Source organism: Semicossyphus pulcher, unplaced genomic scaffold (assembly GCF_022749685.1).
Source record: "Semicossyphus pulcher isolate SPU_LCO1_2020_fin unplaced genomic scaffold, fSemPul1.0.p SCAF_5, whole genome shotgun sequence".
Lineage (NCBI taxonomy): Eukaryota > Metazoa > Chordata > Actinopteri > Labriformes > Labridae > Semicossyphus > Semicossyphus pulcher.
In genome coordinates, this window is record NW_027211726.1 from 17,670,870 (window position 1) to 17,683,676 (window position 12,807).

At 41.1% G+C, this 12,807-nt stretch overlaps 1 protein-coding gene across 2 annotated transcripts; it reads right to left on the minus strand.

The window, feature by feature from the left end:
- Positions 1–8,435: 8,435 nt before the first annotated feature.
- sla1a (Src like adaptor 1a) lies at positions 8,436–12,300 on the minus strand. 2 transcript variants are annotated; one of them, XM_069681416.1, is made up of 8 exons: positions 12,153–12,300; positions 11,654–11,750; positions 11,317–11,416; positions 10,971–11,057; positions 10,617–10,720; positions 9,946–10,077; positions 9,399–9,528; positions 8,436–9,252 (listed from the first exon to the last, which is right to left on the minus strand). In XM_069681416.1, exons 2-8 carry the CDS (start codon positions 11,733–11,735, stop codon positions 9,051–9,053), a joined length of 837 nt encoding a protein of 278 aa, XP_069537517.1. In that variant the 5' UTR covers positions 11,736–11,750; positions 12,153–12,300; the 3' UTR covers positions 8,436–9,050. The 2 variants fall into 2 exon arrangements, with proteins under 2 accessions (XP_069537517.1, XP_069537516.1); XM_069681415.1 differs by lacking the exon at positions 12,153–12,300 and having other exon boundaries at positions 8,437–9,252; positions 11,654–11,910.
- Positions 12,301–12,807: the final 507 nt, after the last annotated feature.

The following is a 12,807-nucleotide window of genomic DNA, read 5'->3' on the forward strand; positions in this document are numbered from 1 at the left end:
GAAAAAAAATAGTGAGAATTGCTTAAAATTTACTGGATTCAGAAGGTTTATGTAATAACTTTAACTCTGCTTGTAACCGCTCTTTTATTAGCTGGTCTTGAGTGTTTTAGATGCTCTGGCTATTTTCCATTGGGAGAAATAACACCGTAATAAAGTGAACAATCCAGGAACATTTTAACACCTTAATGAAATTCCGAGAAGCCTCTTTGAATGGGCAAAAACCTGAGAGAACATTTGTCAACCAAGACAGCCAGTCAGGCAGAGTCCTCACATCCTCAGCAGGCTTTGGAGAGCTGGCCAATCACAAGAAAGGGGCGGGGTTTCTTAAAGGGACAGAGCTGACTGAGTCGTTTCAAGCAGAGGCTGTATGAGGGCCTGCACAGAGCACCAGTGTGAGAAAAATGATGAGTTTTTTTAAGATGTAAATTATGCTAAGCTACTCCACAGGTATCACAGAGTGAAATATGAAGCTTGAAATTAGCATGATGCTTCCTCTTTAATCCCCTTTAATACATATTTAATCACAGGACTGTTTATAAGAAGTGCTGCACCCTCCCGTCACAGTGGGAACATTCTGCAGGACACATCTTTTAATAATGGTTACATTTTTATCTTTATTCTGCCAAGTGATTTATCAGTCAAAATGTTGAACTGTTCCTTTAAAGACACAGTTACTGACAAGGGAACATGACCTCAGCCAGTAACTTAGACATCTGCTTTTGATAAAGGATAAGTAGATGAAAAAGATATCAGGCTTCAAGATGAGGCTGGTCTCAAAATGCTCATGTAACACTGTTGTGGGAAGGTATAAAACAAAAACACTTCATAGTTTTTATTCAAGCGTTGCATGATTTGCACTCTGCATTAGTTTTTGACTTTGTCCTCTGAGGTGTGAAAAGAAACGGAAGTGGTCTAAAAATGTTTGTTTCATCAGCTTCGGTCATATTAAGGCACTATTTTCATCTTGTACTTGATAATGGCAATCTGTATTTGTGCATGAAGTCTTTGCGACAAGTTAAATTAATCATATTATTCTCCATCTCATGCCCACAGTTTGACCTGATGCCCATCCATCATCACTGCATCTACATTTCTCTCTCATTTCAGTGACTACAAAGTGCTCCAGTCTCATTCCTGACGCCAATCCATTCACATCTGTCATCCTCCAGAGACAGATGGGCTTCACCGAGAGCTGAGGGCGATGGAAAGAGCACGCACGCTGCCAGGTGAGACGCCGAATCCACATGCGCACACGAGGAATTATTTACAGGAATGAAAAGGTTTCAGCTCTGCGTTCTAACCACATGCTTTCTCTGGCAAAGGCAGTAAAATTTAACAAGGTTTTTTTTATGAGGCACTGAAAGGGATACACGCAGACATGTTAAGACACCAACTGGGCTTATTTAGGTTTACCAACATTTGAATTTCTAATCAGAAAGTGCCTGCACGGTGCTGCTGTTAATTATTTGTGAGAAGCCACGTGGCAAAGTGCTTGGAAATCTCCTCATGGAAACAAACTCTTCTCTTTTTTGTGTTTGCATGTAGCAGACAGGATGCTCTGCGCTCGAACTCAGCTGGCGATGAGTGACAGCAGAGCCAGGTTGTTCCCTTCTCTCCAAATATCAGCTGCTTCCCAGAAAGACTCATGTATGCCTCTGCCTGGCTGGCTGTCTTCTTTGACAAATGTTCTCTCAGGTTTTTGCCCATTCAAGCAGGCTTCTCGGAATTTCATTAAGGTGTTAAAATGTTCCTGGATTGTTCGATTTTATTACGGTGTTAGTTCTCTCAATGGAAAATACCCAGAACATCTAAAACAATCACTCAAGACCAGCTAATAAAAGAGCTGTTACAAGCAGAGTGAAAGTTATTACTTAAACCTTCTTAATCCAGCGTAACATTAGTGCAAACACAGAAAGTCCAGTAGGATTTGTAGCGATTCTGACTATTTTTTCACCTATTTTCCATCTGCATTTTTATTTTATCTTACAATATTTTGACTTAAAGGGGGGGTATTATGCTAATTTCAAGCTTCATATTTTACTCTACCTGTGGAGTAGCTTAAAATTTGCGCAGTATGCCAAAAATACCCGGATGTCGTACTGATTTAGAAAAAGTCTCCAGTATGCAGCGGTCCTGTGTGCCTCACCTGCTGTATCCCACAATGCAAAGCGCTGGAACGTCACAGCGGCAGTTGAAATGACGGACAGCAGCAGCATTCCAGCAGAAGGGGGCGCTATAGCTAAAGAAGCAGTGGTTATAGTTTATTTCCGTCTGGCATAGCATACTGCAAAATATACTACTGCTGAATGCAGTATGTAGTATATAGTATGTAGTATATAGTATGTAGTGTAGGCCTATAGTACAGCATTTCAAACACAGTCATAAGCTGTATAAATAGATGTACCACATGACAGCTCCCTAAAAGTGTAGCCGAACCCTCTCTATCGCCCCCTGCTGACTGGCTGCAGTACAGGCCATAAAGCCCGCCTCCTCCATGTTAACAGATGGGATTAAATCAAAATACATGCCAAATAAATGTTTCTCAAACATGGTTTCTGTCATTATAGTTAGTTCTTATCATGCTGATTTATGTCCAAGTGTTAATTTTTCTGACAAGTTTATTTTTAATTAGTTATTTGATGCTGTAAAAAGGATGATTGACAGCTCTGTCGACAAATACGGCTCCTGCAGCCGATCTGTTCCTGATTAGCAGAGTAGAGGAGGAACGGCGAGAGGAGACGTAACTAAAACAATCACTACAGTCATTGAAGTTTACATATCTGTGAACGTCTGCTTCAGAACAACACAAGAAGCTGCTCTGCTGTCAAATATGCCTGCTTGCGGGATCTTTGCGTTTTTTTTCCGGTAAGTTAAGTGTGTGTTCTGGTTAGCGGAGGTGGCTACGGCGGCTCCACCCGCTGATCTCTACTGCGCAGACTCTGGCTCCAAATGACGTCACCAGCGCAAGATGGCAGCGTCGATCTCTTGGGCTATTTTGGCATCAATTCCGTACAATGAGAGCAGATGGAGACGCGTCGTCCAACTATATATACAGCCATTGGGCTGCACTTTGTGACATCACAAGGTGTATAAAAACTGTGAAACCTGGCGTTCACAGCAGACTGAGCTGAGACGCCTGGGGATTACTCCAACATACTTTTCCCTACAGATTTGAAACTTCACCCACATTTAGTCTGGACATCCAACAGTGTTAAATGATCTGTATGTCTTTAAAGAGCACAACCATCATCACATTTTGAGAACTGGCTTTAGGAATGGGAGCACAGATTCCTGGCAGGTCATGAGAACACTTCATTCCCTGGCAAACATGTCCACATTTGGCTTTGGAGGGAGTTTTGGTTTTTGTTTGTTTTCCCAGAGTTCCCTGGACAGCCTCGGACATGGTTGTGTGTCTTGGCTGTGGCTCTTGGTTCAACAACACTGACGGACATGTTCTCATGGCTGTTTCTGCAGCGGTGCTCTTTGGAGGAGGTTATTTCACAGGTTTACTCTCACTTAGATTTTTCAGGGTCATTTTAGCATTAATGTAGTGTTGGCACAAATGGACGATTCGTTGTTTATCAGAAAATTGTCATCGTTAATAATGTTTCATGTGACTGCGGTGATAGAGTGAGGTATAAATCTAGTGTAATTTCGATTCTACTAACCTAAAGGAAGTGGTCACAGTTAAAGTTAGAGTGGAACAACACTTTTTGCATCTTATTAAGCAGACAGTAACTGCTCACAGTGAGTTTTATAACAGGAAATGCACCCAAATTATACATATAATTTCTGAGAACTGAGTTTACGAGAAAAACATGCTCATGTTACGCAGCCGGTCTGAAAAACTGAGAAAAAAGTGACGAGTTAGCCGCAGCTTATTTTGATGAAGGCATCAGCGTGGAAGGGAAAATAACCGGTTATAATTAACTTGAAGCACAGAATGTGTTTTTGATTGAACATTTATCTGGATTTTTTGCAGCTCACCAGCACAGAAGTGGTGAAGTCAGAGGTTTGGACAGCTGGGCCTCACGGGGGGAGAGGAGGGGGACGTGGCCAGATTAGAAGAACCTGATTAATAGAAAGCAGGCTAGAGGAAGAGGAATCTCCCTCCATCTCTTAATTTCCGTCACTTATCCCCCTTTTTCTCTCGTGCCGTGATCCCACTACTACAGGCAGAGACTCTCCTTCCTCTTCTTGTTTTCATTCAGGGAGAAAAAAAGGCCAAAGTGCTTTGTTTGAGTGTTTTCCTTGGTGCGTTCATCCACTGTAACATCAAACAAAATTCAACAAGGGACTCAACCTTTTTTCATAAAGTCGTCTCAAACCCGGGGTTTTCTCGTAAGGCAACATGCGCCGTTGCAGGTGTCTGTTTGGTGTTCTTCATCCCACTGTGAGCCTTTGTTTTGTACACACACAGATGTGTAATGATTGGCAGGGCGATGGAGGATTGTCTTTCTCATTTGCATTGGTATTACAGTAAATGCTTGCAGGGCTTCGGGGAAGACTTGTTCTTTGTTGAAAGTTCACTAATGTGAATATGGATGAAGTCAGAGAGTTTAGTTTATTTTGAATACATTAGCGGTCTTTGATGAAACATTCCTCCCATAGCTCTGCTATTCACGATATTCACATGGCGGCCATTTTTCTCTGATGTCACACTCAGTGTAGGAAGCTTAACTGCTAGAATGTCTCACTGCTGTGTTCCAGGTTGTAAAATATTTAGAGAATCTGACTAATCGCTATCATTTCCCTGCTTCTTGATTGATCAGCCATTATATAGTAGACGTCGGGCCAGATATAATAACAAACATCTGTAATAACAACATATTAAAGAAACTATTAGCTACTGTTATTACACGGCTGTGTTAATTATAAATGATAATAAAACATTTAATTTATAGGCACCTTTCAAAGCACTCAAGGTCACCTTACACAGCAGAGTTAAGTTAAATACTTGATTCTGATTGGTTAATTATTGCATTCGAGGTCTGTTATTTCTCGATAACAGACCGTTGCTATGAAGAACAGACCGTTGCTTGGGATGCAGCTCTAATCACAATCCGGGACTATCTGTAACTGTCACAATCAGCCAAAAGAAGTCTGGTAAATTTGACGATGGTCTATTTACAGAGGGAAAAAACAGGTCAGCTTATTTTAATGTAAGTAATAACAGCTGGGTTAGCTCGTTTTAAAAAGGCTACAGAGTTAATTGTTGCTATGGACACAGCTCTCACTGTGAGTGTAACGCATTTATATTTATGAACGGAAAACAGAAATATAATTTTAAATTCATAAAACCATTTCCAAATCAATATTTTGTGTTAAATAATTGATTTTGTATGTAAAAGTCTGTGTAATAAGCAGGATAATGTATAGTGAGCAGGTTGTTATAATGGAGGATTCCCTTCAAGGTGAGACAAGAACCCCCTGAGACAACAGCTAATCTATTCAACCACTTGCTAGCTTAGATTACGTTCACTAGTGTATTGTTATAAGAAACCATAAGAAAGGTGTCAAATTCTTAGCTTAAGATTATTTTAGCTAGCTAGCTAAGGAATTTTACGCCTTTTCTGTCTTATCATGTAACACTATCAGATAGTAATGCCAGCTAGCAAGTGTTTGAATGCTAACTTTAGCTGTTGTCGAACGTTAGGTAATGTGTTGTCAGATACTGCATGTTGTTTAAACTTCAAATACGGCTCGATAACCTTCCACATTTTTACTTTCTATTCTCTTTTCATTTGTTAATTGTTTTAAAAGCAGTGAAATGAAAAAGATTTGACACTCCCTGCGTTAAAATGACAACCTCAGATCCATACGACATTATAACCACATTTGAGCTTCTAACCCTGAGCGTGACAAAATGGCTGCCCTGTGAGTATGGTCAGTTAATTTCCAAATGCACTTTAAACTTCACACTTTGTTCACCTCAGATGTAACCACATATGACTAAAACTTCTCAGAGCCTGGTCCTCCATTGCTTCATAGACTCCACATGGTCTTGAGAGAACGGTCTGATGTGAGAATGAGTAATGCTGACTGGACAGCAGTCTCAACTTGGTGCAGCACGGGGCAACCAGATGTGTGAGGGTGTGTGTGTGTGTGTGTGTTCCTGCATCACTAATTGTTCCACTCAACACACACACACACACACAAACACACTGCTAGACTTCCCTCCTCATCAGTTACTTTCAGATATTTTACGAGACTTTAAAACCAGAACACACAAGTATTTGATCCTGCTTTTAACTGAGAACAAAGTGCTGACCTCGTCTTAACTAGTCACACACACACACACACACGTGTACACACACACACAGTTGGCTAATGAATTTAATGAACACTAATAAATGATGTCGGCAGAGTTGCTGCCTCTGAGAGGTTCACATCAACTTCCTCTTTTCTGTACATTTTCCCAGGCAAGTGAACACAGCACCGATTAAGTTTCACATCCACTGATGGAAACTGGTGCTGATTTAAATATCACAGCTTGTTTTTGACCAGCTTGCATTTCTATGAGGTATGAAGCGGAGTGGTTTTCACTTCTTAGACGGTTTCATTTTAAGATTTTTAGAGGCCTAAAGCGATAAAACTGCAAAATTAGTACCATAGATTTTAGATCTTTCGGATTCCCTGCAAATGCAACTCTCTTGGTATCGCTTAGGACCAACTCGCACCATGTGTGGGCCCTACCCCCATGTTGGAAACCACTGTTTTAAACTACAAACCTTTAACATAAACATGTTGTTAGCTTGAACTTTCCTTCACGTCTGCTCACATTCCTGGACATATTTATCACCCTTTGCTCTCTGACTCAGATGCACCAGCAGGGAGCAGGAAGCTATCGATAACGACACATGCTGTTCTCCATATTTAGAGCCAAGTTTATGTTTTCTCACACTGTCTGCTCTTTGGGGTTAGTGGTAGAAATGTTTAGGTCACGTCATGAAGACAGAAGAGGAAATTGCTCAAGCTGAAACATGAATATGTTAGAGGGAAGTTTAGTTTAGTTTTTCCGTCACACACAATTCTGTAGCTGTCATATATATTTGTTTGTGTGCCTGAGCTGCTGTGTCTGCCCGTCATATGGTAAACATGTGTAATTAGAGAGGCTCATCATTCTGGCGAGTGTAGCCACAGCTCAATGGGGAAGTTCAACAAATAACAACAGTTTAGCCGGATGTTTGCGAGGAAATTTGAGTTAAGGAGTCGTCAGAACTTCTGCCTGTTGAAGTCACGGCTGATTTCAACCCTGGATTCTGTTCAAAAAGCACAAAAGGGTCCTGAATACTTAAAATTACTGGAATGCTCTGGTGCAAGATGACAAATAGCAAAGACAGAGCTTGAAGTACCTAACCAGACAATATAAACATCCTGCACAAATGCTTGCGTCTGTTCTTTATCAAAGAAAGACATAATAGAACATAACAGCGTAATTGTAAATAGCTTTGTCTCCATGGGAATCATCTGAGATTCCAAGTTCATAATTTTCTTCTTCCTCAACACCAAATATTTAAAACTTAAAAATGTTCAGACCAATAACAAGTCCCTGTGTTATGTAACACGGATCACTCAAAAAGCTACAACCCACCTAGACCGATCATTCCCCTCTGCATGTCCCGTTAGCTCTGTGGAATGCTTTGGTGTCTTTAACTTTGTTTTGGTTCACAGTCTGCAGCTTGACTGCTTCATGGCTCACTTTCGCTCCGATAAACCCTAATAAAAAACAAATGTTCACAAAAATATATATAAATAAAGCTCCGATAAACCCACTGCATACTAGCTTACTACCACCAAACAGCTAACAGACAAACTTAGCGAAAAGCTAGCAAAAATACTACAACATTTAGCAGCTGAAGAGTCAGATATTTCCTTCATGAAGTGGAGGAGAACAAAACAGAGAGTGTAAGGGCCTGTTTTTTTTTGCGCTGGCAGCGCCGGTTTTCTAAACAAAACCAATGTAGTTCAGCATTTTTAGCGCTCAGCGTCCTCAGCACAAAACCGCCCTCAGCATCAACTGTTCTTGGTCGCTCTGCTCACAGTGCTCTCAGCTGAAAATAGTTAAACTTTTGGAACACCGCCGCGCTCGTCAATATTACATCTCTCTCACCGACTAATCAAAACCAAGGAGGGACGGGACTTCTTAAACTTTGTCAACAACAATGGCGGAGGAGAAGCTAATCCTCTCCTAATTTCCAGGTGTAGAGCTGCTGCTAATGCCAGGACATAATTCCTTTACATTGTCTTTATGTTTCTTTGTAAAATGTTGTTGAATAAAAGCAAATATTAAGCATACAGAGCAATTTAAAACAGACTTAACCGCCACTACCAAGGGAAGCGGAAATGCAGCCAGACAACTTTTATAACCTAGCAAGAGTAAGCGCCGTGGAATTGAGGTTGTGGGCGCTGCCAGCAAAAAAAGCGCCGTTAGTGGACACAGGCCCTAAAGGAAACTGATTATTGGACTTACTAAAAGGACTCAAAGATAAGACAAAATTATTGCTAATGTTGCTCCATGTCTTCTGTATTTGTAAATAAGCAACTGTTAGCATGTTTTTTAACAGGTTTTAGCATATTAAGCTAATATGGTGAAGTAGTCACACAGAAAACATTACTTAATGCATGTTTAAGTTAAGTTTAAGGAACAATTTTTACATATAGTAGTTATTACAAACAGGGAAATAGTTTGAAAGCTCCTCACACTCTTATAAACAATAATACAGCATTCAAGTCTTGTTTGACTGTCATAATGCCAGGAGGTGTTTTCGGCTCATGTGCAGAACACACATCACAGTTCAATTGCACCATCGTCCATTTCAGCTCCATTTAGCTCCATCTTATTCGCTGAGTCATTCTGTGAGTTATCACGCCACTTCTCCTTCTAATTGCTCAGGTTTCCAATTGTCGCACACTTTGCTGTCTAAACAAAAATGTCTGTTCAGAGCAGCCTGCTGCCGACATTAGACACGTGGTTACTTCCAGAGCAGGATGCTCTCTGCTGCCCTCCACATGAAGCTGTTCCAGTTTTTTAAACCTCACTGCTGTCTCTAGAATTCATCTTCATAGTCCATGTTGGCGAGGTTGCTTTCAGGGATCGCATAAACGGATTTGCTCTTTTTCTTCCTGCTCTCTGCTCTTGTCTTTGCGGGGTCCTGAGTCCCTGAGAAGGACAGGTAGGCCGCCATGCTGTTCCTGACGCCGTAGCTCACCATGTTGTCACTGCAGCTGTCTGTGCTCACCAGCTGGTTCCTGTTCAGGGAGGAGATGAAAAAGAAATGAGAACAGAACCTCTTAGCATACAATTTAATCTTACAACAAGTTAATTAGCCTCAATCTGACACAAATATTATACACGGTATTGCTTGTGGAGTATCATCACCACGCCTCTGTCGTACCTGTCTACTTTCTTCCAGTCAAAGTTGCGTCTCATGACGACAGGTGGAGCTCCGTGAGATGCATCCAATGGTGGGATGGTGCTCGACAGACACGGGGAGGTTAATGCACAACAAAGGCCATCTGCAAAATCTGCAAATAAAAGGTGAGGATAGAGGAAGTAAGATACTGCGCACAAGATCACCAACGAACACCAACCAAATGTTATGTTGTATAATTTGCATTAAACACTCTCACACTCTACTGCTCAGGCAAACGCAAACGGGATCAATATTAAATAGCGATAACACGCTCACTGTGAAACGCACCAGTGGTCATTATCAAACACGCATTTGTATCTCATTTCCTGTTATGTTCCATAACTGCTATTTCAGAGCAGGAAATATGAAACACTGATAAGAAAAAGTTCTATAATAGGAACATGAAACTGTATTCATTGCTCAAGCGATCACAGTTGCATATGTCTGTTTGTATGCTTGTTTTTTTTATCTATACACATTTTTTTAGACGTCTGTCTTTGTGTTTAAGTGTGTGTGTGCGTCCACCCACCGGAGTAGTGGTTGATCATGTCTTCAAGGCACTGGAAAGTGAGGCGAGGGGAGATGTAGTACCAGCTGTTGTCCAGTCTGAAGATGCGATAGTGCTTTATGATCCTGTGCTTCACTGACAGCGAGTACAGACCTGAGTATATGACACACACACACACACACATCATGGAGTTAACAAGAAGCTTTTAATCACGGCACTGAGCCTCTCTGTTCCAGTAAACGAGCACACAGTGATATCTATTACTAATGATCCACTTGTACTGGAGATTTTTAGGACGATGGAAAGGAAAAGTAACGAGAATGTGGAGTCCGTCTCCTCTCACACTGAGTCATTGTGCCTTTTTGTATCATGAGTAATAAAAGGTCTTTGACAAAAATGTGGCCACACACAATTCATCTCGGGAGAACCCACTCAATAATAATTTCCCTAACACAAATTTTCAAGAAATAGTGTGACATTTTGGAAATAACACCTTTTTTGAACCCCCTTCTATTGTCAGTTTTGGTTTCAAGTTGCAGCTTTTCCTGATTTAGATCTGCCATCATCTTAACATCATCCTTATCTCACCTCGGCACATTCTTACTTGTTGACAAGCATTTATTTTCCTAAGCAGAGACTTTTTTAATGAAACACAAACCAAGCTAACAGAGCTGTTTGCAGACTCTCCTCACCTCTCTCCCTGGAGCTCTCTCGCACGATGAAGGAGCCCACTCTGTTCCCGGGCAGACAGAGCAGCTCTTCAGCCTTCTGCCTCTCCACGCCCTCGAACAGCCACCTGGCAAAACGGAAAACAATCACATTAAAACACATTCAGCATCGTAAATCAGATTAGAAATAGGCAGCTCTAATGTACATGACTAATATGTTGGGTAACTCATATCTCCTGCCGGCTTGCTTAAGACAGAGAGAGATCGTAGATAGAGGAGTGGAAAAAGATGCATTTGATTTATTTTGGTGGCGTATGCAATTTATTCAGATCAAACTAGGCCAACCTTAGACATCAGCAGCTCTGTAATCTGACTTACCCGTGGTACACTTTTGCCACATGGCTGTTGGGTATGTAGTTCTCCTTTCCTGTTTGCAGAGAGCGGACTCTCCACCAGTACGCCTCCCTGAGCACCAAAAAGAGACAAAGAGGAATCAACAACTGACCCTTTTGTGTGAGCACTTCTCTAAATGGAAAACTCAGTGGGATTTTTTTATAGATGTTTTTTTTAGATATATCTTTCCATTACAAAATGTGGTCTGTGATCATAAAACACGATTGAGTTTTTTTTAAATCACAAATGCAAAAACGTACACGGTACGATGCTTTGCACCAGCTGATCTTCAAGTCAAATTAAAATAAAAACAGAAAAGACGTGGACGTACTGAGCGACGGATTTAAGCTTCTCCCCCATCTTGTAGATGGGCTCGCTGATTTCAGGAGCCGGGTAGTCTTGAAGGACCACCAACACGTCGTCCTCCGAACCTGCGATGAATAATATTCACAGCATTTGCAAACACAGACAAATACTGACACACAAGCAGCATTTTAACTAAGTCCAAAGACCTCTCGGAGCAAACCTCCTTTTTCAGATTAAGTGTATTACTTTTAAGTGAAGCCTAATAACACAAGACACAATAATGGAGACAAACATTCCCCCAAAAATTTAATTTAACACTTTAACCACAAATATGTATATTTAAAAGCATAAAGAGATCTTACCCTTCAGAGAGCTGTCGAGGTTGCCCGTGTCGACATTCTCTCTGATGCTCACACCTCGCATCATATTCCCCATCCTCCACATGGACCAGACTCCAGCCTGAAGTCACATAATCCGTGAATGTATGTGTCCTTTTTTAAAAACTACTGAACTTCTCTCTGCTGCCTCCCAGCTAAGTTTGTAACTTCCTATACGCAGACCACTGAACATTATTAACCGACAGACTCAGAATGGGGAAGCTGAGGTAAGATGCAATCGGCCTCAATTTTCCACTGCCCTGTTTACTGGCAACTTACAATGACAATGAATATACAGTGTGTTTCAAAATAGGGCTCCATAATTGCAAAAATAAAATGGCATAATAGTCATTATGATAAACGTGCATTTCATCACATCCTGCCACATATTCTTACGTTACAGTGTTTGGTTGATGGAGAAAGAGAGGTTCAGTTGATACAGAAATTGTGAAGCACAAACACTCGATGAAAAGTAGACACCGACCTGTAGGACTCTCAGCTAGCCTGCGCTGGTGGCATCAAGTGTGAGTCAGACGACGGCCCAAACGGGGCACGGCGGCCGGAGCAGCAGAGTCTGGTGCGAGAGAAGCACCATGTTGACAAGACTTCACAGCACTCTGGCCTGTCAGGGAGAGGCAACAGGCGGCGACCGACTGCAGACTCACTTCCTGTCATGAAATGAGGAAGAGGACCAGTGTTGAGAAACACGCACGCCAGGTCACGAAGGAAGAGAGTACACAACAGCCCTTTATGTGTAGTTCTTTAGAGAGGCAGAATGCACTGTTAAAGGTTAATGGCATTTTTTAGGCTAATAACGTTTTGCTACCACTGTTTGTTTGTTGTTAAAAAAAGGATTTTGAAATAAATTTGACTCACAGAAAGGAATTTAAATTTGATAAAGGATTCATAATTAGTGGAAATATTTTTATACTTGTCTCTTTTCCTTTTCAAACCTAAATCTCTTTAACATTCAATTTCTCACTTTTTTCTGACATTTTATCGACTAAACAGTTCCATGAGCAGATCAAAATGTTGGTAGATACACTTATTTGCTGTCTTCACAAGCGTAATAAAAAGATACCACTCGTATGTCAGGTAAATATTCAGCTACAGTGGCTAGTTAGCTTAGCCTAGCACAA

Coding starts and splice junctions, on each gene's coding strand:
- sla1a (XM_069681416.1), bottom strand. CDS start 11,735: ATGTGGAGGATGGGGAATATGATGCGAGGTGTGAGCATCAGAGAGAAT. Junction 11,417..11,653: donor CCTCGACAGCTCTCTGAAGG/GTAAGATCTCTT, acceptor TATTCATCGCAG/GTTCGGAGGACGACGTGTTG. Junction 10,721..10,970: donor GTGGCAAAAGTGTACCACGG/GTAAGTCAGATT, acceptor CCGTTTTGCCAG/GTGGCTGTTCGAGGGCGTGG.